This window comes from Amblyraja radiata, chromosome 39 (genome assembly GCF_010909765.2).
Source record: "Amblyraja radiata isolate CabotCenter1 chromosome 39, sAmbRad1.1.pri, whole genome shotgun sequence".
In the NCBI taxonomy this organism is placed as follows: domain Eukaryota; kingdom Metazoa; phylum Chordata; class Chondrichthyes; order Rajiformes; family Rajidae; genus Amblyraja; species Amblyraja radiata.
Genome location: NC_045994.1, coordinates 2093644 through 2117395, shown reverse-complemented (window position 1 = coordinate 2117395; position 23752 = coordinate 2093644). Strand labels below are relative to the sequence as shown.

Here is a 23752-nt window from a genome sequence, read left to right as displayed (position 1 = left end):
TCCACATTATACTGCATCTGCCCACTCACCCAAACCCTGCATCCTCATAGCATCCTCTTCATAGTTCACACTGCCACCCAGCTTTGTGTCATTTGCAAATTTGCTAATGTTACTTTTAATTCCTTCATCAAAATCATTAATATAAATTATAAATAGCTGCGGTCCCAGCACCGAGCCTTACAGTACCTCACTAGTCACTACTTGCCATTCTGAAAGGGACCTGTTTATTCATACTCTTTGTTTCCTGTCTGCCAACCAATTTTCTATCCATGTCAACACGTTACCCTAAATACCATGTGCCCTAATCCTGCCCACTAATATCTTGTGTGGATCTTTATCAAAGGCTTTCTGAAAGTCCAGATACACTACAAAATCATCATCAATGTGTCCACGATTTCTGGAGCCACCTCCTTGAGGACCCTGGGATGCAGACTAGGGATTTATCAGCCTTCAGTCCCATCAGTCTACCTAACACAATTTCCTGACTAATGTGAATTTCCTTCAGTTCCTCCTTCACCCTAGATCCTCTATCCGTTAGTACACCAGGGAGATTGTTTGTGTCTTCCTTAGTGAAGAAATAAGTGCCTGTTCAACTCGTCTGCCATTTCCTTGTTCCCAACAGGGGGCGCCAAACGATTGGCAGCCCCGCCAACAGTCTGTCTGTTTTTTCGTCTTTTTTAAATTTTTAGTGCGTTTTAAAAGTTTGTGTAAACGTTCTCCGGTTTGTTTTATGTGCGCAAGGGGGAGGGCGTCGGGTGAAACTTTTTTTCAATTTCTTACCTTGCCGGAGATGCGATTACTTTCCGGATCGTGTCTCCGGTGGCTCTGCAGCCTACCATCGATGGAGCTGGAGGCCTCCTCGGACTGACCTTGAGCGCCCCTGTGGGGCGTGGACTTAACATCGGAGTCAATCCTTTGCCTGCGGACTTTGCCATCGAGTTCGCAGTCTCGGGAGAGGCTAGTCTGGAGCAGAGGCGCAACCATATCGCCGGCGCGGTGGAACTGACACCTCCCCGATGCAGGAGCTGATCGCCCCGACGCGGGGGGCCCGCCGCCAGCTACGGGAGTCAAGATCGTCCCTTCAACGGAGGGCTCAAGGCCCCGACCGTGGGAGAGCAAACAAGGGAAGAGATTGAACTTCTTTTCTCGCCTTCCATCACAGCGAGGAATGTGGAGGAGTCTATGATGGATGTTTATGTTAAAATGTGTCGTGTGTTCTGTTGCTTTTTGTTGTATGAGTGACTCGGCAAATGAAATTCCTCGTATGTTACAAAACAGACTTGGCTAATAAAGTATTATTGTGAATGGGATAATAGGTTCACCTGTTTCTGTCTTCAAGGGACCCACATTTGTCTCAACTAATCTTTTCCTTTTCACATACCTAAAGAAGCTTTTATTACCCTACTTTTATCCTTACCTTCGTACTTCATCTTGTCTCCCCTTATTGCCTTTTTAGTTACCTTCTGTTGTTCTTTAAATGTTTCCAAATCCTCTGGCTTCCCGCTCATCTTTGCTATGTTATACGTCTTCCCTTTCAGTTTTATGCTGTCCTTGACTTGCCTTGTCAGCCACGATTGCCTCTTACTCCCCTTAGAATCTTTCCTCCTCTTTGGAATGAAATGATCCTGCATCTTCTGGATTATTCCCAGAAATTCCAGCCATTGCAGTTCCACTCTCATCCCTGTACTCAGAACCACAACAAAGGTACACGATATTACAGCAGCCCATCATGCTCACCTTTTTAGACCCTTGACACATAATGACACAACGTCCTTCATCATCTTGTAATGGTCGGTTAGCCCGCCCCACCATCTGCAGAACATCATAAATGGGGTAATCCACATACCTAAAATAATAAAAGTTCGTCAATTGGGAACACAGTTAAATACACAGTACTGCAAACAAATAGCTGACGAACATGGAACTGATTTACACTTCAAGTGAAGATAGACACGAAGAGCTGGGGTAACTCAGCGGGACAGGCAGCACCTCTGGAGAGAAGGAATGGGTGACGTTTCGGGCCTTTCTTTATGGCCCTCTTAAAGAATTCCAGTTATCGTCTATATTATGTCCCCAGATGACTGCAGGTCTGCTGTGTAAAGCAGTTTGCCTTTCCTCAAGCATATTACTTATTCCTCATCATAATCTTGACTGCACAATTTCCCCCATCATCCTTCCACCAGACCTCGCCTCACAATAGTCCTTGTACACTTCAAGTGAACTGAGTTGTGCATGTGTATTTTTTGGTATGCACTGCAAGGGGAGGTGGGAGAAGCAGATATGATAGCAACGTTTAAGGGGCATTTAAATATTCACCTGAATGAGTGTTCAAAGATCCATCAACATGATTATAGAGATGTGGGCTATGTGCATGCGGATGGGTTTAGTTAGATTGGCATCAGTCGGTACAGACCCGGTGGGCCGAAGGGCCTGTTCCTGTGCTGTACTGCTCTGTGCTCTACATTCAAACACAACAAATAATGTTGAACAATGGGGTGGTGCAGTGCTAGCGTTGCTGCCTCACAGCACCAGAGACCCAGGTTCCATCCTGACTACGGGTGGTCTGTACAGAGTTTGTACCTTCTCCCTCAGGGCAGTGTGGGTTTTCTCTGGGAGCTCCTGTTTCCTCCCACAATCCACATACAGCTTTGTAGGTTAATTTGGCGGCATAATTGTAAAAAAAGTGTAGGATAATGTTAGCGTGCAGGGATTGCTGGTCGGCATGGACTCGGTGGGCCTAAGGGCCTGTTTCTGCACTTTATCACAAAGCTAAATAAATGAGGAGTAAGTAACCTGGGGTGTTCCACTTGCATTTATTCTTAGAGCTGACTACTGTTAATAATAAGGATAGAATCTCTCAATGCTGTTCATGAGACATGGGGCACTGGGCAGGCCAGAAACTGAAGAGGCAGTGTTTGCTTCTCGTGGTGTGGAGCAGGTTGATGCAGAACCCTTGAACAGTGATACAGAAGATCACGAGGGGCACATGTGGGGCAGACAGTAGAAAACTCCTTGGTTTTGGCAAACTCCCGGCAAAGGTTTAAAGTCAGAAACAGGCTTCGAAGGGCTCTGAAGAAAAGTGTTTTTTTATCCAGTGGCTGGAATCTGGAAGGCAGAGACCCCCACAACATTTAAGAAGCATCTTTACGAGCACTACAATCACCGAGGGATGAGGGGCTGGTTTCTGTGCTCTATATCTGTTTGCCCTCGGACATTTAAATCAGTTATTATATATGCCCAACGAGTCTCAGCCTGATGAAGGCTCCCGACCAGAAACATCACCTGTCCATTTGATCCACAGATGCTGCCTAACATGCTGTGTTCCTCCAACCTATGTTTCACTCAAGATTCCAGCATCTATAGTTTCTGGTGCATCTACAAACTAGGGACGTAGTAGAAAACCCAACTCTACAAGGTTTTATCAACTGACTCCCTTGACAGCAATAAAAACAACATGCAAGGATGTGATCGCCCACCCAGATTGGGTATCAGCAAAGTATGAACTGGAAAATAAAAATCTGTATTTATACAATGTCGTTTAACATTTAAAACTACTTCGCCACCAATTGTTTAAGAAAGAACTGCAGATGCTGGAAAAATCGAAGGTCGACAAAAATGCTGGAGTAACTCAGCGGGTGAGGCAGCATCTATGGAACGATGGAATAGGCGACGTTTCGGGTCGAGACCCTTTTTCAGTCAGTCTGAAGAAGGGTCTCGAGCCGAAACGTCACCTATTCCTTCGCTCCATAGATGCTGCCTCACCCGCTGAGTTTCTCCAGCATTTTTGTCTACCTTCACCACCAAACCTTCACTGTGGCTGAATGGGAGATACCAGAGAGTAATGGTGGATAACTGTTTGTCAGGTTGGAGGCCGGTGACTAGTGGGGTGCCTGAGGGATCTGTGTTGGGTCCACTGTAGTTTGTCATATACATCAATGATTCAGATTCAGATTCAATTTTAATTGTCATTGTCAGTGTACAGTACAGAGACAACGAAATGCATTGGTGATCTGGATGATGGTGTGGTAAATTGGATTAGTAAGTATGCAGATGATACTAAGATAGGTGGTGTTGTGGATAATGAAGTAGATTTTCAAAGTCTACAGAGAGGCCATTTGGAAGAGTAGGCTGAAAGATGACAGATGGAGTTTAATGCTGATAAGTGTGAGGTGCTACATCTTGGCAGGACAAATCAAAATAGGACGTACGTGGTAACTGGTAGTGAATTGAGGAATGCAGTTGAACAGAGGGATCTAGGAATAACTGTGCATAGTTCCCTGAAGGTGGAATCTCATGTAGATGGGGTGGTGAAGAAAGCTTTTGGTGTGCTGGCCTTTATAAATCAGAGCATTGAGTATAGAAGTTGGGATGTAATGTTAAAATTGTACAAGGCATTGGCGAGGCCAATTCTGGAGTATGGTGTACAATTTTGGTAGCCAAATTATAGGAAAGATGTCAACAAAATAGAGAGAGTACAGAGGAGATTTACTAGAATGTTGCCTGGGTTTCAGCACCTAAGTTACAGAGAAAGGTTGAACAAGATAGGTCTTTATTCTTTGGAGCGCAGAAGGTTAAGGGGGGACTTGATAGAGGTCTTTAAAATTATGAGAGGGATTGACAGAGTTGACGTGGATAAGCTTTTTCCATTGAGAGTAGGGAAGATTCAAACAAGAGGACATGATTTGAGAATTAAGGGGCAGAAGTTTAGGGGTAACATGAGGGGGAACTTCTTTACTCAGAGAGTGGTAGCTGTGTGGAATGAGCTTTCAGTGGAAGTGGTGGAGGCAGGTTTGATTTTATCATTTAAAAATAAATTGGATAGGTATATGGACGGGAAAGAAATGGAGGGTTATGGTCTGAGTGCAGGTAGATGGGACTAGGTGAGAGTAAGTGTTCGGCACGGACTAGAAGGGCCGAGATGGCCTGTTTCCGTGCTGTAATTGTTATATGGTTAAATTGTTAAATGTCATCCAGGAGGCTGTTGCACAAGGTTCAAGACATTGACGATAATACATTTGTGTGGAAAGAAGATTCATTAACTGCAAGAAAGCAGTAGTAAACAGGTCTGGCCAGGTTGGCCGTCCGTAATCACTGGTGCATACGAGGACCAGCACTGGGATTTCAACTAATGGTGGTAATGTTTCAGACTGACAAAGGGTCTCGACCAGAAACGTCACCCATTCCTTTTCTCCAGAGATGCTGCCTGTTACTCCAGCATTTTGTGTCCACCTTCAATGTAAACCAGCATCTGCAGTTCTTTCCTACACTTAATGTTTCAGACCACAGGCCCGGGGTGCATCAGAGCTTGCTAATGACAACAAAAAGTTGGAGTGAATCCTGAGACTCCTGACTGCAAAGGGATATAGACAGATGATGCCATTGGGAGAAGTAATGGCGGATGGGTTAATGTGGAGACACGCTAGGTTATTGAGGCTGCTACTGCCCAGGGAAATACTGCTACAACTGTTTGTCACTTTGGCATGGTCTTGGCAGGGTCATGCATGGGATGCTAAGGCAAGATCAATGTCTAAATGAGTATTCTGCAGTAAACCATTTCTCTGAGGGTTGTAGATCTTTGAATCCTGAATTCAGAAAGCTGCAAATGCAGTCATTAAAGCATTCAGGCACATTATTAGTGCAATCAAAGCAACATGCAGAGTGCTGGCACATTGCAGTTAAGACTAAGCTCCTATCACCTACAATCTTACTAAATGGCAGACAGGCAGCTGCTCTTATGTTGTATATTCTCTGTATGTGCACAAACAGCAGTTGATGTGCACAAAATCTGTGTTGATGCTGTATTAAATGGCAACAAAACTCACTATCCTTCAAAATAACGTTGGTACATCTACGTTTACCCGAGGTGGTTTAGCATCTCAACCAAAAAAAGTGAATAAAACCAACAGAGCTAATAAGTGGAAATGAGTTATAAACCCAGCCCACTGCTCGAACCCATGGACTGGAACAGACAGTTTTAAACTGATAAGAAACATGAACAGAAGAGGCCCATGAGAGCAAGAGTGTTGATTCAGGCCTCGTCTGGCGATACAGTGTGATGCATTCTCAAAGGTACTGCACTCCAACTTAATGTTGGAAATGACTGATTTTGTACATAATATCAAACAACTCACGCATGGATTTTGCCGTTGTAGTACTGGGTGTCCATGATGCTGACAAGGTGTGAGGAGATATTCATCCCCCAGCACAGGCTGCGTGATGCCACCACCACCTGCACTGCCCCTGCAAGCAAAGACACCAAATTAGTTTAGTTTACTTCGAGATACAGCACAGAAACAGCGTCCAGTGACACTAGGCACAATTTACAATTTGACCCTACAATCCTGCACCTCTTTGGAATGTGGGAGGAAACCGGAGCTCCCAAAGAATGAATGAATGAATCTCTTTACTGTCATTGCACATGGTACAACGAAATTTAAAAGTCAATCCCACGGTGCGATTCACAAGAGCAATTTTAAATATATAAGAAAAGGTAAAAATATATACATATAAAAAAAAAAAATTACAGATAAATAACAATAGCAGCTGAGGTAGAACCATTCAGTTGAATGTGAGTGTTATTACTTATTTTGCATTGTTAAGTTCACGTATGGCTATGGGGTAGAAGCTGTCTCTGAGTCTGTTTGTGCGAGTTTTGAAAGACCTGTACCGTCTGCCAGAGGGCAGCAGGTGGAACAGGTTGTGTCCAGGCTGGGAAGGGTCCTTCAGGATGTTGGCTGCCCTGCCAAGGCAGCAAGAGCTGAAGATGTCCTTCAGGGAGGGCAGTGGGCAGCCAGTGATTTTTTGTGCGGGGTTGATGACCCTTTGAAGGGCTCTCCTGTCCGCTGCAGAGCAGCTGGCATACCATGTGGTTATACAGTACGCCAGCACACTCTCGATGGAGCAGCGGTAGAAGGACACCAGCAGCTTCTCCTCCAGGTTGTTTTTCCTGAGGATCCTCAGAAAGTAGAGTCGCTGCTGGGCCTTCTTGACTGCTGTGGTGGTGTTTGTAGTCCAGGAGAGATCCTCCGTAATTTGTGTGCCCAGGAATCTGAAGTCTGAGACCCTTTCCACACAGTCCCCATTGATGAATAGGGGTTTGGGGGCTGCACTGTTCTTACGGAAGTCTATGATAATTTCCTTTGTTTTTGTGGTGTTTAGGATGAGGTTGTTGTCTGAACACCACGCTGCCAGTCTTTGGGCTTCCTCCCTGTAGGCTGTCTCATCTCCTCCTGAGATACGTCCAACCACAGTCGTGTCGTCCGCAAACTTGACGATGGTGTTGGTGGAGTGGGCGGGAGCACAATCGTGGGTGTAGAGGGCGTAGAGGAGGGGGCTCAACACACAGCCCTGTGGGGAGCCGGTGCTGAGTGTGATGGAGGTGGAGAGGTGATGGCCCAGTCTGACGGTCTGCGGGCGGTTAGACAGAAAGTCCTTGATCCAGAGGCAGATGGGTTGGGAGAGTCCTAAATCCATGAGTTTGGTGACCAGTCTGATGGGGATGATGGTATTGAAGGCGGAGCTAAAGTCAATGAAAAGCATCCTCACATAGCTCCCCTGGTGTTCGAGGTGGGTCAGTGCAGTGTGAAGAGCAGTGGCGATGGCATCCTCAGTGGACCTATTTACTCTGTAGGCAAACTGGTGTGGATCGAAGGTGGGCGGGAGGCTGGCTTTGATGTGCTGCTGGACCAGCCTCTCGAAACACTTCATGATGACTGGTGTGAGAGCGACCGGTCGGTAGTCGTTAAGGCCGCTGATAACAGGCTTTTTTGGTAGTGGGATGATTGTGGCAGACTTCAGGCACGGTGGGATGATGGATTTGGACAGGGACAGGTTGAAGATTTTCGTGAAGACCTTGGAGAGCTGGTCTGCACATTCCTTCAGAACCCTTCCTGTCACGCCATCCGGGCCGGCAGCCTTCCTCGGGTTCACCGCCCTGAGCACCCGCCTCACTTCATGCTCCTGCACAGTGAGGGTGTAGTTGTTGTTGTTAGGGGCTGGTGGGAGAATGGTGACGAGCTCTTCTGCTTCTGCCTCGAAGCGAGCAAAGAAGCAGTTCAGCTCCTCTGCCAGTGAGGCGTGGCTGTCGTGCTGTTGCTGGGCTTGTAGTTGGTGATGTGCTGGATGCCCTGCCACACCCGCCGTGGATCGTTGTTGTTAAAGTGGTCCTCTATCTTCCTCTTGTGGGCCGCTTTGGCATCCCTGATGCCTTTCTCCAGGTTGGCTCTAGCAGCGCTGTACAGGCTCTGTCGCCAGACCTGAAGGCGGTGTTGCGGTCCTTGAGGAGAGTTTGGACCTCTTTTGTCATCCACGGCTTCTGGTTGGGGTACACCCGGATGAGTTTGTCGACGGTGACGTTGTCAACACAGTTCTGGATGTAAAAGAGTACCGTGGATGTGTACTCCTCCAAGTCCTGATTTCCAAAAATGTCCCAGTTTGTCCTTTCAAAGCAGTCCTGTAGCTGTGAGGAAGCTCCTTCAGGCCAAGTTTTAACAGTCCTGGTGGTGGGTTGAGCTTTTCTCCTGAGGGGGGTGTATGCTGGTGCTAAGTGAATGGATAGGTGATCCGACTGGCCTAAGTGTGGTAGTGGTGTGGCTCTAAACCCCTTCTTGATGTTTGAGTAAGCCTTGTCTAATGTATTTTCTCCCCTGGTTGCACATTTGATGTGTTGTTCAAACTTGGGGAGAACTGATTTTAAGTCTGCGTGATTGAAATCACCAGCTATGATATGGGCTGCTTTGGGGTAGGTGTTCTCTTGTTTGCTGATAGTGCTATGGAGGTAGCCTAGGGCTATGCTAGCATTAGCATCCGGTGGGATATACACAGCTGTAACTATGACCACAGTAAACGCACGTGGAAGGTAGAAAGGCCTGCATCTAACTATCAGGTACTCCAAATCAGCAGAACAGTGTCTGTCTATGATTGTGGTATTTGTGCACCAGTTGTTGTGAACGTAGATGCATAACCCCCCTCCTTTGCTCTTACCGGAGTCTTACCGGAAAACACACAGGTCAAGGGGAGAAAGTTAAAAACTCCGTACACCCAGCACCCGTAGTCAGGATTGAGCCAGGGTCTCTGGCGCTGTAAGGCTGTAGCTCAACCACTGCACCACCTTGCCGCCACCTAAATTAACCATCACTCCATAGATGCTGCTGCACCTGCTGAGCTTCTCCAGCATTTTTGTCTACCATCACTTTCGCATCGTTGCTTCATAAAAACACAGCAAAACAGGTGCAGGAGTAGGCCATTCGGCCCTTCGAGCCAGCACCGCCATTCAATATGATCATGGCTGATCATCTAAAAGCCTTCTTTTTTCCCCATATCCCTTGATTCCTTTAGCCCCAATAGCTAAATCTAACCCTCAAAAACATCCAGTGAATTGGCCTGTACCTGTGGCAGAGATTTCTACAGATTCACAACTCTCTGGGTGAAGAAGTTATTCCTCACCTCAGTCCTAAATGGCCTACCCCTTATTCCTAAACTGTGACCCCTGATTTTGGATTCCCCCCCAACATCGGGAACATTTTTCTGGCATCTAGCCTGTCCAATCCCTTAAGAAATTTATGTTTCTCTAAAATATCCTCTCATCCTTCTAAATTCCAGTGAATACAAAGCCAGTCGACCCTTTCATCATACGTCAGTCCCACCACCCCGGGAATTAACCTGGTGAACCTACGCTGCACTCCCTCAGTAGCAAGAATATCCTTCCTCAAATTAGGAGACCAAAATTGCACACAATACTCCAGGTGCGGTCTCACCAGGGCCCTGTACAACTGCAGTAGAACCTCCTTGCTCCTAAACTCAAATCCTTTCGCAATGAAGGCCAACATGCCATTAGTCTTCTTCACTGCCTGCTGTACCGGCATGCTTACTTTTAGTGACTGTTGTACAAGCACACCCAGGACTCGTTGCACCCCCCCTTTTCCTAATCTGACATAATTCAGGTAATAATCTGCCTTCCCATTCTTGCAACCAAAGTTGATAACCACACATTTATCCACATTATACTGCATCTGCCACGCATCTGCCCACTCACCCAACCTATCCAAGACTTTTAAAGACGTCTGTAGTGTAAAACTGAGATAAAGGAGAGTGTGGCAGAGAGATGTCGGAAAGAAAAAACAAGTGGGAGATGGATCAGGAGAGCGTGGAAAGGGGAGATGGAGAGGGCACTAAGAAGGCTTTGGAAGCTGGGTCATAAAGTCAGCTGGATAACTGATACCTCGCGGGAACAAGAAAACTGAATTCTGGAAGAATTCAGCGGGTCAAGCAGCATCTGTGGGGTATAAAGTTGCTGTCGGGACCCTGCACCAGGTCCAGCAGAAAACGAACTGGGGTAGAGGTAGAGAGGGTGGGATGTGAGGTGGAGGGAAGGAGCTGAGAGATTGGGTGGAGGAGAGAGGTGGTGGTGGAGAGGTAGTGAGAGAGTTGGTTAGAATAGTGAGAGGAGGGGTGGGGGGAGGGAGGGTGGGTGTGACAGGAATAGAAGGAGGGTGTGCAGGAAAGAGGAGGGTAGTGGAGGGAGGGTATTAGGAGGGTGCAACGTGAGGGAGAGAGATGAAGGGAAGGGGGACAGAGGGAGGCAGGGGTCAATGCACTGCCGGAAGCAATGAATCTTAACACCGTCCAGAACCTTATCTGGAAATTATCAGGATCTGGGTCTCACCGGAACGGAAGAGCTGCTCCACAATCCTCCGTTCAGTTGGGTTGAGGCCCTCATGCAGATAACCAACTCCGTTAGCAAGCGTCTCCTTCAAAGTGTTGTCATTCAACTTATCCAGGTATGGAACAAGATCTTTTTCTGTACAGTGCAGGAACCTGCAGGTCAGGAGGACAGAAATAAAGCTGGTCATCAGTTTAATCCATGACACCCGCTACATTGGAATACAGACGTACAGATATTTAACACCGAACAGTCGATATTGAGAATGTTAAACCATGGCTGGTTGGAGGTCAAACTTATGGTTTATTATTGTCACATACCGAGGTACAGTGAAAAGCTTTGTTATCATGCTATCCAATTAGGTCAGATAATACTTCCAGCTTTCTCACACCTCCCTGCATCAGTCTGAAGGGTTCCAACCCAAAATGTCACCCATCCATACTCTCCAGAGAAGCTGCCTGACTTGCTGAGAGCACTGACCAGCACTCTGTCTCATTTTTTGTAAACCAGCATCTGCAGTTCCTTGTGTCCAGATACTATACTTAGATATAATGAAGCCAAACTCAAGTACAATAGGTAGATCACAGGAAAAGATACAGATATCTCAGCATTGTAGCACACCTGTTTCAGAGACAAATTAAAACACCACAGTGAATGTCGATCCAGAGCCCAAGGAGTTGAACATGAGATGCAAGAGTCATCTGGTCCCTGAGTCTCCTACACCAGCAGGTTACTGCCAATGTCAACTGCTGTCCCAGGCATCTGTTAGTTGTGCAAGTGCAGTGTTGAGGCAGTGCAGCGTAGGTTCACCAGATTGATCCCTGGGATGGCGGGACTGTCATATGAAGAAAGATTGAAAAGACTAGGCTTGTATTCACTGGAGTTTAGAAGGATGAGGGGGATCTTATAGAAACATATAAAATTATAAAACGACTGGACAAGCTAGATGCAGGTAAAATGTTCCCAATGTTGGGTGCATCCAGAACCAGGGGCCACAGTCTTAGAATAAAGGGGAGATCATTGAAGACTGAGGTGAGAAAAAAAAAATTTCACCTAAAGAGTTGTGAATTTATGGAATTCCCTGCCACAGAGGGCAGTGGAGGCCAAATCACTGGATGGATTTAAGAGAGTTAGATAGAGCTCTAGGGGCTAGTGGAGTCAAGGGATACGGGGAGAAGGCAGGCACGGGTTATTGATAGGGGACGATCAGCCATGATCACAATGAATGGCGGTGCTGGCTCGAAGGGCCGAATGGCCTCCTCCTACACCTATTTTCTATGTTTCTAAGTATGTGGAAGTGCCTGTGTTGAATGATGTGTTCCCCTCTGCTCTCCAGGGTAGAGAGTTCTAATGATTTAACCCACTCTGTGTGAAGAAATCCTTGTCATCTCAGACTGATATTTCACTAAAACATGTTACTTGGAAGGTACAAGATGGTGCCAGGAGCGTGGCGACTCAGAAGAAACCTACTATTTCTCACCAGACAATCATTGCACTCTTGTACCTATGTATAATTGTGGCATGATTGTACTGGACTGCATGCAAAACAAAGTATTTGACTGCATCTAGGTGCATGTGACAATTCATATTAACAATTGAAATGGCCTCTTTCTCAATCTGAGACCATTTCAGTGGCATTTGAGAAACACGATGTTATAAATGCAACAGGACTTGCCTTTGTGGTTGGACGTCGGCAGCACAGAAGGTGAGGATGTCGATGGCAGTGAGCCGTGTCTGCTTGCGGGAGGGGACAAACACAATCACCGGCTTCTTGGGCGAGTGCTTCATGATGGCGTGGTAGACCGGCTTAGACATGGAGAGCAGGCGGGTCTGGGTGTGGCTGACATTGAATCCCTGCACAGAATTAAAGATTCAAACATTCAAGATTCAAGAGAGTTTATTGTCATGTGTCCCTGATAGGACAATGACATTCTTGCTTTGCTTCAGCAGAACATAGTAGGCATTGACTACAAAACAGATCAGTGTGTCCATATACCATTATATAAATGTATACACACATGAATAAATAGACTGATAAAGTGCAAATAAACAGATCATGGGCTATTAATGTTCAGAGTTTTGTCCGAGCCAGGTTTAATAGCCTGATGGCTGTGGGCAAGTAGCTATTCCTGAATCTGGTCGTTGCAGTCTTCAGGCTCCTGTACCTTCTACCTGAAGGTAGCAGGGAGATGAGTGTGTGGCCAGGATGATGTGGGTCCTTGATGATACTGCCAGCCTTTTTGAGGCAGCGACTGCGATAGATCCCCTCGATGGAAGGCAGGTCAGAGCCAATGATGGACTGGGCAGTGTCCTCATGGCGTATCCTCCATGCACAGTCAAGGTCTTTACCTCCAGCAACTGCCGAGCTCTGAATGGGCAGAGATGCCACTGGGATATTCATCTTCCACTGCTATATTCAAGTCCCCATTCTTTACTGAGAGTCAACAACAGTGACTCCTATCCTTCTATATGTACATACTCCTTCCAGGCTCTGCATGTCTGCTTGGTTTCCTCTTCCTTAATCATAGATACAAAGAACAAGTACAGTAACCCTAACCCTCACTAATGCTTTTCAAAATAAACTGTCAGCACTGATCTGGGGAAAGAACCAGGTCTAAAGAGGAGATATCCCCTCTGCCCCTGCCTCCCCTCCCCCTCTCCCACCCGTGTTCCTTCCTCTGGCTTTACATTCCAGCCTCTTCTATCCTAGTCTCATTCTTTTTGCCTTTTCATCTCTGGCCTTTGTCCAACCATCTGCCAATCGAGGACCCTCCTTACCCGCATCCATCTTTATTTTCTACCCCATCTTCTATTCCAGCTTTTTCTCCCCCTCACCCCCACCTCAGTCTGAAAAAGGGACCCGACCGAAAATGCCATCTTATCCATGTTCTCTGGAGATGCTGCCTGATCCACTGACTTGCTCCAGCACTTTGTGTCTTTTTTTGTATTCACCGGGGCTTTAGAGTTCAGTTTGTCAGAGCTACACTCCCCTGAAAGTGGATGCAGCGATGAGAGAAACCCAGAGGAACAAATTTGCACTGAGGGTCTCAGAGGGCGAGGATTGGAGGAGTCCTCTACTGATACCTGAGGAAATACTCAGGGGAGAGGGTGGGCAAGATGAATTATCTTCTAATTCCTTGTATTATAACCAAATCATGTCAATTTCTGAAGCTTTAGGAAAGTCTTGACAAGTGTATGAAGTTTAGAGGCCGCTCGGCCCTCCTGCGACATACCTGGATGTGCAGCTCCAGGGGAACTGGCCGCACGTTGGGATGGAAGTTGAACGTTGCCGTGGTGCTGCAGCCAAGCCAATGCGCCACATCTTTTGCATTGGACAACGACGAGCTTAACGCCACAATCCTAATTGGCCGCTCAATTTGAGAGGAGATGTATCGCATTCGGGAACAGATAACCTCCAGAACGGGCTGAAAATGGAGATGATGAATAAAGGAAATCAGTCACAGCTTTGTAGAGGGGAATTATTACCCACAGGCAGAGCATAACATTATCAAATCACAATTTAAGCCTTATATCTAATTACTAACTTAAGTTGTATACACATATTGTGATTCCAACCGTCAATCAATTGTAATTGTAATTGTAATTAATTTATCAGCCTAGTATGTAAAAACATACAAAGAATTTGATTTGCCATACAGTCATACCAAAAGAGCAACAAGACACACAACTACATAAAAATTAACATAAACATCCACCACAGCGCACTGTGATGGAAGGCAATAATGTCTTATCTTCTTCCCTCCATTTCTCCCACGGTCGGGGCAGTCGAATCATCCTCGGTCGGGTCGATCGAAGCTCCTGCGATCGGGGCGATTAAAGCACCTGCGGTTGGAGCTCCCGAAGTCGATCCCTAACTAAGGGACCGCGAGCTCCACGATGTTAGCCGGAGATACGATACGGAAAAAGTCGCATCCACGTCGAGGAAAGAGTTTTTAAAAAGTCCCCCCCCCCCACCACATATTACAAAACTAAAGATACACTAAAACATACATTTAACAACAGACTGAAAACCACAAGAAGAAAAGGACGAGACAGACTGTTGGCGAGGCTGCCATCTTACAGCGCCACCCGATTAATGCCATTCAACAGCAATATTGCTCAATTTTGATTTATTGGTTGACTCCAATAGGCAGTAATAGACAGATACAGAAGGATATTATTTCACCAGCTGTTGAAAATCAAGATAACACTTTAACTCCGCTTTTTTTCTCTCACAAGAGATGCTGCCTGGGTATTTTCAGAACTCTCCCACTTCCAATTTCCAGCATCTCACTGATTGTTCTCTCAATCCTCTGTCCTTGTTCATCTCCTTCTATTAACAGGCCAGCTGCCTTGAGCAAACCCTCACCACCTTCTCTCAGTTGGCACCTCTCACTTCAGCCTCCCTCCACCAATACGCTCTCAAGCTCCGAATCATCTCTCAGACTTAAACCATCCTGGATCTTTAACTTTTCATAACAATTTGGGTGACACAGAGCAAGCAACTGGTAGAGCTGCTGCCTCACAGCTCCAGTGGCCTGGGTTTGATCCTGACTTCCTGAATGCAGTTTGCACATTCCCGTGGCTGTGTGGGTTTCCTCCGAATGCACTGGTTACCTCCCATGTCCCAAGTCAAAGATGGTTTATAGGTTAACTAACCATTTTAAAATGACACGAGGGGTAGAATCTCGAGGTTAAACAGAGGAATATGGGGACAGTCCAACTTGGATTAGTGTAAAGGTGTGGAGCTGGGCCATAGGGCTACTCTCTGGGCTGCACCCACTCTATTGTCCTAGTTTGCATCATAGCTCAGCCAAGTGATACGTTGACTATGGAGAAACTCAGTGGGTCAGGCAGCAACAATGGAGGACGTGGATAGGCACATTTCGGGTCGAGCACCTTCCCGACCCTAAATGTTGCCTCTTTATTTTGTCCAGTGTTGCTGCCTGACCCACTGCGTTACTCCAGCACATTGTGTCTTCCTTTGTAAGGCAACATTAACAGTTCATTGTGTCAGTGTCACACCACGGAAACAGGTCCTTTGGACGATCTTGCCCATGCTGATCAAGATGTCCCACCTGCACGCGTTGGGCCCATATTCCTCTAACCCTTTCCCATCCATGTGCCCGTCCGAATGCCTTTTAAATGTTGCACCTGCCTCAACCACCCCCATTGGCAACTCGTTCCATGCACCCACTACCCTCTGTGTGAAAACGTTGCCCCCCAGGTTCCCGTCTCACATTTAAACCAATGTCCTCAGGTTCGTGATTCCCCGACTCAGGGTAAAAGACCCTATCCTTTCCCCTCGTGATTTTTTTTACACCAGGTAGATCATCCCTCATCCTCCTGCACTACAAGGTATAAAGTCAGTCCTAACCGGCCCAATCTCTCCCTATAGTTCAGGCCCTCAAGTACCAGCAACATCATTGTGTCTGACATGCTAACGTTGTTGCTCACCACAGATGCTGACTGATGAGCAGAGTATACACAAAATATATTTCAGATTGCAGCAGCAGACTTTGCTTTCTGTCCTGTTAACCTACCCCATTCTCTCCACCAATCAGGTGAACCTCATCCACAACAAAGAGGTTTACGTTCTGGACGTTCTTCCTCTGCTTCCAGCGTCGGGACAGGATGTCCCATTTTTCCGGAGTGCTGATGATGATGTTCCCTTTGCCCAGCAGTTTCAGATCTGTGCTCGTCTCCCCAGTTAGCAGCACCACCTTCTTGCCCAATTTTTGCTGGAACTTCTCGTACCAGTCTGCAAAAACCTGAGGAGGCAGAATCATTGTGAGGTTACAGGGCAGCAGAGAGCCATTTGCAAGGATGATCCAACTGGTCCCACAGCTCCACCCTCATGCCACTGGATGTTAACAGGAGCACAGTAGGATGAGGGATGATCTTATAGAGCGGTATAAGATGAGAGGAACTGATCTGGTAGATGCACAGTCTCTTGCCCAGAGTAAGTGAATCAAGGACCAGAGGACATAGATTTAAGGTGAAGGGGAAAAGATTCAATAGGAATCCGAGGGGTAACTTTTTAAACACAAAGGGTGGTGGATGTATGGAACAAGCTGCCAGAGGAGGTAGTTGAGGCAGGAACTATCCCTACATTTAAGAAGCAGTTAGACAGGTACATGGACCGGACAGGTTAGGAGGGATATGGACCAAATGCTGGCAGGTGGGACTAGTGTAACTGGGACATGTTGGCTGATGAGGGCAAGTTGGGCCGAAGGACACGTTTCCACAGCTATGCCTGTATGCAACAAGCTCCCTTCGAATGAGTCATACAGGATGGAAACAGACCCTTAGGCCCAACTCATCTAATGCCTACAAAAGCCAGTCCACATGCCTGTTATGCCACAGTCCATATTGTTATAGTATCTGCCACAACTACTTCCATATACCCACCACCATCTGAGTGAACAAGTTGCCGCTCACGTTCCTATTAAATCTTTCACAGACTGTAAACCTATTCACTCTAGTTCTTGAATCCGCCACCCGGGGATAAAGACTGTTAACATTCACCTTATCTATTTCCCTCATGCGGGGGGGGGGGAGGGGGGGATAGAGGAAGAGGACGGTAAGGAGGGGAGAGGGGTTATGGAAGGTGGGAGGGTGGTACTGAGGGTAGGGGAAAGGAGAGGGAGAGGTGAGGGAGGGGATGAGGACAGGGAAAGAAGAGGGAGGGTGAAGAGGAGGGGGAGGGAGTGCTGGGGATGAGAGGGAATGGAGGAGGATAGGGGAAGGAAGAGGGATGGCGAGGCGCAGTTGGGGAGGGTTGCCGTGATTCGCGTCTCGACGGGGATCTCTGGCGTCACAACGTGACCCCTCAGCTGTGCCCGCGCATTTGTGGGCTATGGGTGAGTGGTGGAATATTGCGTTGGGGGAACGAGACCTAGCGGGTCCCACTTGGTCTAGTATATATAACTGAATCTCTCATCTTGTACGTATGTATATATATTTGTTTGTATGTTCCCGAAATACAGCTAAAACGGTACACGATAGCGCAACAATTTTAGGCACACCTTAATTACCATTCACCTGCGGTATGCAGTAGCAAGTTTTGTTTGATTTAACAAAGTAATTCCCTTTATAAACTTTAATTAACTTTCTACCCCCTGGGCCGGTGCGCTCCCACTTGCCGGCCCCGTCAGCCGCACCTGCGCAGTTGGGGGAGGGTTGCAGGGCCCGCCGCCATTTTCAGCGCTATATTGACTGACGTCACAACGGGGACCCAAGGGATCCATAGGTCGTCTAGTCGTTCCTAAAACTGAATGTAATACTCCAGCTATCCGAGTATTCAATACCAAACTCTTCATGGTGACATATTTACATCTTTATCAATGCAGAGGAAAGAGACTGCAGATGCTGTCATCTTCTTAAAAAACACGACTGCTGAAGGAACTCTGCAGGTATCTGAAAGGACAGCATATTGGTGCAGCGGTAGAGTTGCTGCTTTACAGCACCAGAGTCACAGGTTTGATTCTGACTAGGGGTGCTGTCTGTACGGAGTTTGTTGGTTCTCCCTGTGACTGTGTGGGTGCCAGTTTCCTCCCGCATTCCAAAGACGCACAAGCTTGTAGGCTAATTGGTCTCTGTAAAAATGATCCCTAGTGTGTAGGATAGTGTTGGTGTACAGGGTGATCGCTGGTTGACGTGGACTTGATGGGTCGAAGGGCCTGTTTCCGCTGTATCTCTGAAGCAGGGATCGCCACATCCGGCCCGCCACGAGATTTTATCTGCCCCGCTGCACGCTCTTAACAGCGAGCTATTTTAACGGGTTTGGTGCTAGCGAGATAAAACAGTGCCTCCACTTGCCCCGCCCCTCCTGTCTTTACTTGACTGGCGTCAAAATCTTTCCCCCCCCCCCCCTCAGGGACCCGACAGGCCATCACCGCTCTGCGTCTGGAGGGGTGGGGATGGGGAAGCGTCCTGGAGCCGAGGGAGGGAGAGGGAGAGGCCGAGGGTACCCGGCGCAGTGCCTCCCCGCACCCGGTCCCCGCACCGGCTGCAACCCGGGGGCGGGGAGAAACCGTGCCGGGTATCCTCGGCCTCCCCCTCCCACTCCCTCGCCTCCAGGGACACTCGCCTCCCCCCCCAACCCGACATCACCGCCGTCCTGCTGGAGAAGACGGGGCCCGCGATAATTTAAATGGAGACAGATATAGAGATAGAGAGACAGACAGACAGACAGAGAGACAGACAGAGAAAGAGCGAGAGAGAGAGAGACACAGAGAGAGAGAGACAGACACAGAGAGAGAGACACACAGAGAGCGAGGCAGGCAGAGACAGAGAGAGAGGCAGAGAGAGACACACACACACAGATACAGAGAGAGACAGAGAGAGAGAGACAAACAAAGGGGAAAACACAGAGACACAGAGAGAGCGAGGCACGCAGAGAGACAGAGAAAGATGGAGACAGAGGCAGAGAGACAGAGATAGAGCTAGAGAGAGAGAGAGAGATAGAGAGAGATAGAGAGAGACAGAGCGAGACAGAGGGACGGAGAGAGAGAGACATAGAGAGAGAGAGACACACAGAGAGAGAGAGAGAGCGAGACAGAGAGAGAGAGACACGGAGAGAGAGAGACACGAAGAGAGAGAAACACAGAGAGGGAAACACAGAGAGGGAAACACAGAGAGGGAAACACAGAGGGAAACACAGAGAGGGAAACACAGAGGGAAACACAGAGGGAAACACAGAGAGGGAAACACAGAGAGACACAGAGAGAGTGAGGCACGCAGAGGGAGAGAGAGACAGAGAGAGAGAGATGGAGACAGAGGCAGAGATACCGCTGAACTACTCCAGCACTTTGTGAGTTTTGTTTCATTTCATCCAGCATTTGTTTTTTGAGGAAGAGGGTGATATTTAAGCTGCACTTCACTGACACTTTCTCTAAGTTCCCTGAGCGTACCTGACAGACCAAATAGAGACCAAAATCATCGATGCTCCATTTATCAAGAGCTGGGAAATGGAAGGACTTTAATGAACAGGTTGTGTCGTCTCTCGGCCAATGTGCTCAATGCACACATGTGGCTGTCAATGTAATCTGTAATTCTCTCCAGGAGGCACAGGTCTCCTTGCTGAGGGACAGGAAGACACTTGGCCGCCAGCTCATTAGAATGACCCCACCTCACTTCCTTTGCCACATTTTGAACCCAGAACATTGAGCTGAACTGCAGCAAATTAATTTCTTCCCTGGTTGAGTTACGGCAGCACAGACTGAGGCCTGCCTTTGTCCATTTAATTCAGGAAAAACTGTTGAAATGCATGTTGAAAATTGTAAAGGGATCGGTTTCCAAGAATAGATCAAAACAGCATTTAGATCACAGCACACTTTTGTTGATTTTGTATGACCCCACTATAATCCCTTCATCTGTGGAAGATGGCTTTACCTGCTCAGCAAGAGCCTCCATTGGAGTAATGTACACACAGCGCCCTTCAGTGTTCTGCAAAAGCATTCGCAGGATAGCAAACTCTGCACAAATAGTCTTCCCACTGCCCGTGGGTGCCCCGACAAACACATTGTCGTCACTGTTATAGACCGCATTGAAGACTGGAAATAGATAAATAAATAGTTTACAACTGTGATTTCATGACCACTGGCTGTAATTAAAGTTAACAAAACATTAAGAAAATCACATAGTCATCAGTTAAACACGGCCTCTCACCATAAAGGAGATACAGCAAGTGGAAGGTACACAAAATTGCTGGAGGAACTCAGCGGGTGCAGCAGCATCTATGGAGCGAAGGAAATAGGCAACGTTTCGGGCCGAAACCCTTCTTCAGACTGATGGGGGGTGGGGAAAGAAAGAAGGAAAAAGGGGTGGAGGAGGAGCCCGAGGGCGGGCGGATGGGAGGGTGGGAGGAGACAGCTAGAGGGTGAAGGAAGGGGAGGGGACAGCACAGGCTAGCCAAATTGGGGGAATTCAATGTTGATGCCATAAGGGCGCAAGGACCCCAGACGGAATATGAGGTGCTGTTCCTCCAATTTCCGCTGTTGGTCACTCTGGCAATGGAGGAGACCCAGGACAGAGAGGTCGGATTGGGAATGGGAGGGGGAGTTGAAGTTCTGAGCCACCGGGAGGTCATGTAGGTTAAGGCGGACTGAGCGGAGGTGTTCGGCGAAACGGTCGCCCAACCTACGCTTGGTCTCACCGATGTAAATTAGCTGACATCTAGAGCAGCGGATGCAGTAGATGAGGTTGGAGGAGATACAGGTGAACCTTTGTCGCACCTGGAACGACTGCTTGGGACCTTGAATGGAGTCGAGGGGGGAGGTGAAGGGACAGGTGTTGCATTTCTTGCGGTTGCAACGGAAAGTGCCCGGGGAGGGGGTGGTGCGGGAGGGAAGGGAAGAATTGACGAGGGAGTTGCGGAGGGAGCGGTCTTTGCGGAAGGCAGACATGGGGGGAGATGGGAAGATGTGGCGAGTGGTGGGGTCACGTTGGAGGTGGCGGAAATGGCGGAGGATTATGTGTTGTATTTGCCGGCTGGTGGGGTGAAAGGTGAGGACCAGAGGGACTCTGCCCTTGTTGCGTGTGCGGGGATGGGGAGAGAGAGCAGTGTTGCGGGGTATGGATGAGACCCTGGTGTGAGCCTCATCTATGGTGGCGGAGGGGAATCCCCGTTCCCTGAATAACGAGGACATTTCCGATGCCCTGGTATGAAATGTCTCATCCTGGGAACAGATGCAGCGTAGGCGGAGGAATTGGGAGTAGGGGATGGAGTCTTTACAGGGGGCAGGGTGGGAAGACGTGTAGTCCAGATAGCCATGTGAGTCAGTGGGTTTATAATGTATGTCGGTCAGGAGTCTGTCCCCTGCGATGGAGATGGTGAGGTCAAGGAATGGTAGGGAAGTGTCGGAAATCGTCCAGGTGTATTGGAGTGCCGGATGGAAGTTGGTGGTGAAGTGGATGAAGTCAGTCAGTTGTGTGTGGGTGCAGGAGGTGGCACCAAAGCAGTCGTCAATGTTATGTAGGGATGGATTGGAGGGATATGGTCCAAACGCAGGCATATCACACTAGTTTAGATGGGACAGCTGGGTCGGCATGGACATGTTGGGTTGAAGGGCCAGATTCTGTGTTGTCTGACTACGTGGAAGTGCAGATTTACACACACCATCCTCAATTTCAGTCGTTGTAATTGGGACTATTCCAAATATCCGGAGACATTTAGTAAACATTTCATAAAGTGCTTTATAATCTAGAAGGTTATGATGCATTCTTCCCATTGCAGAATGAACAGTGACAGGTGTCAGAGGTTATGGTGAGAAGGCAGGAGAATGGGGCTAGGTGGGAGAGATAGATCAGCCATGATTGAATGGTGGAGTAGACTTGATGGGGCGAATGGCCCAATTCTACTCCTATTCCTTCTGACCTTATGGTCGTATGGATTCAGAACGGGCTAGACGCAGAATGCTGGAGTAACTCAGCGGGTCAGGCAACATCTCTGGAGAGAAGGAACGGGTGACGTTTCGGGTCGAGACCCTTAATCAGACTGAGAGTCTGGGGAGGCGGAGGGGAGAAACAGAGATAAGGAAGTGTATGGTACGAGACGTCAAAGGGGGTGGAGATCAAGGAAAAAGTAGAAAAGGTCGTTGTTAGCTAGAAGGTAAGAACCAAGCAAACAGAGATAAAATGTAATCAGGGACAGTCTGACTAGTCAGAGAACTGGGCAGGGGAGGGATGGAGAGAGAGAGGGCAAGCAAGGGATATTTGAAGTTAGAGAAGTCAATGTTCATACCACTGGGGTGTAAGCTGCCCAAGCAAAATATGAGGTGCTGTTCCTCCAATTTGCACTGTGCCTCACTCTGACAACGGAGGAGGCCCAGGACAGAAAGGTCAGATTGGGAACGGGAGGGGGAGTTAAAGTGTTTAGCAACCTGGAGATCAGGTAGGTTTAGGCGGACTGAGCAAAGGTGTTCAGCAAAACGATCGCCGAGCCTGCGCTTGGTCTCACTGATATATAGGAGTCCACACCTGGAACAGTAGATGAGGTTGGAGGAGGTGCAAGTGAATCTCTCCCGCGCCTGAAAAGACAGTTGGGGTCCTTGGATGAAGTCGAGGTAAAGGGACAGGTGTTGCATCTCCTGGGGTTGCTGGGGAAAGTACCTGGGGAGGGTGAGGCTTTGAAAGATGAGGACTAGGGGGACTCTGTCCCTGTTGTGACTAGGGGTAGGGGGAGCAAGAGCGATGTTGTGGGAGAACCTGGTGAAGACCTCATCTATGATGGAAGAGGGGAACCCTTGTTCCTTAAAGAATGAAAACCTCAGATGTCCTGCTATGGAACACCTCATCATGAGCGCGGATGCAGTGTAGACGGAGGAATCAGAACTGGCTTACTGGTATAAGACAGAGGGCTGTGGTGGAAGGGCAATATTCAGTCTGAAGGCCAGGCTGTGACCAGTGGTTGCGTAAAATATATATATATATATATATATATATATATATATATATATATATATATATATATAAAGGACCTGGGCATAAATGTACATGGGCTGGCAGATGATACCAAGATTGCTGGGGTCACAGACTGTGAGGAAGGTTGTCGAAGTATTCAGCGGGATATAGACCAGCTACAGAAATTGACGAAGAAATGGCTGATGGAGTTTAATCCAGGCATGTATGAGGTGTTGCACTTGGGAGGTTAAATGTTAGTGGAAAATATACATTTAATGGTAAGACCCTTAACAGCATTGATGTACAGAGTTATCTTAGCATCTATGTCCATAATTCCCTAAAAATGGCAAAACAAGTAGATAGAGGAGTAAAGAAGGCACATGTTGGCTTCTTTGGTCAGGGCATTGAATATGTCAAGAGGTCATGATGCAGCTTTATAGGTCTTTGGTCAGGCCGCATTTGGATCAGTGTGTGCAGTTCAGGTCGCCCCAATCCAGGAAGGGTGTGGAGCTTTTGGAAAGGGTGGAGTGGAGGTTTGCCAGAATGATGCCTGGATTAAAGAGCATTCGCTACCAGGAGAGGTTAGACAGATTTATGCAGTTTTTTCCCGGTATGCCAGTGGTTGAGGGGAGACCTGATAGAAATATATAACATTCTAAGAAGCACAGATCGGAAGGACATCACCCA

The 23752-nt window shown here is 47.7% G+C and overlaps 1 protein-coding gene across 1 annotated transcript in view; it reads right to left on the bottom strand.

The window, feature by feature from the left end:
• Window positions 1–23752, bottom strand: part of snrnp200 (small nuclear ribonucleoprotein U5 subunit 200) — a 104069-nt gene that overhangs the window by 8386 nt on the left and 71931 nt on the right. Inside the window, exons 30-36 of the mRNA XM_033014004.1 lie at window positions 20057–20217; window positions 16204–16431; window positions 13894–14085; window positions 12336–12514; window positions 10664–10815; window positions 6132–6240; window positions 1738–1846 (exon numbers count right to left, since the gene is read on the bottom strand). Of these exons, the coding sequence (XP_032869895.1) occupies window positions 1738–1846; window positions 6132–6240; window positions 10664–10815; window positions 12336–12514; window positions 13894–14085; window positions 16204–16431; window positions 20057–20217 (1130 nt within the window). The remainder of the gene's footprint in view (window positions 1–1737; window positions 1847–6131; window positions 6241–10663; window positions 10816–12335; window positions 12515–13893; window positions 14086–16203; window positions 16432–20056; window positions 20218–23752) is intronic.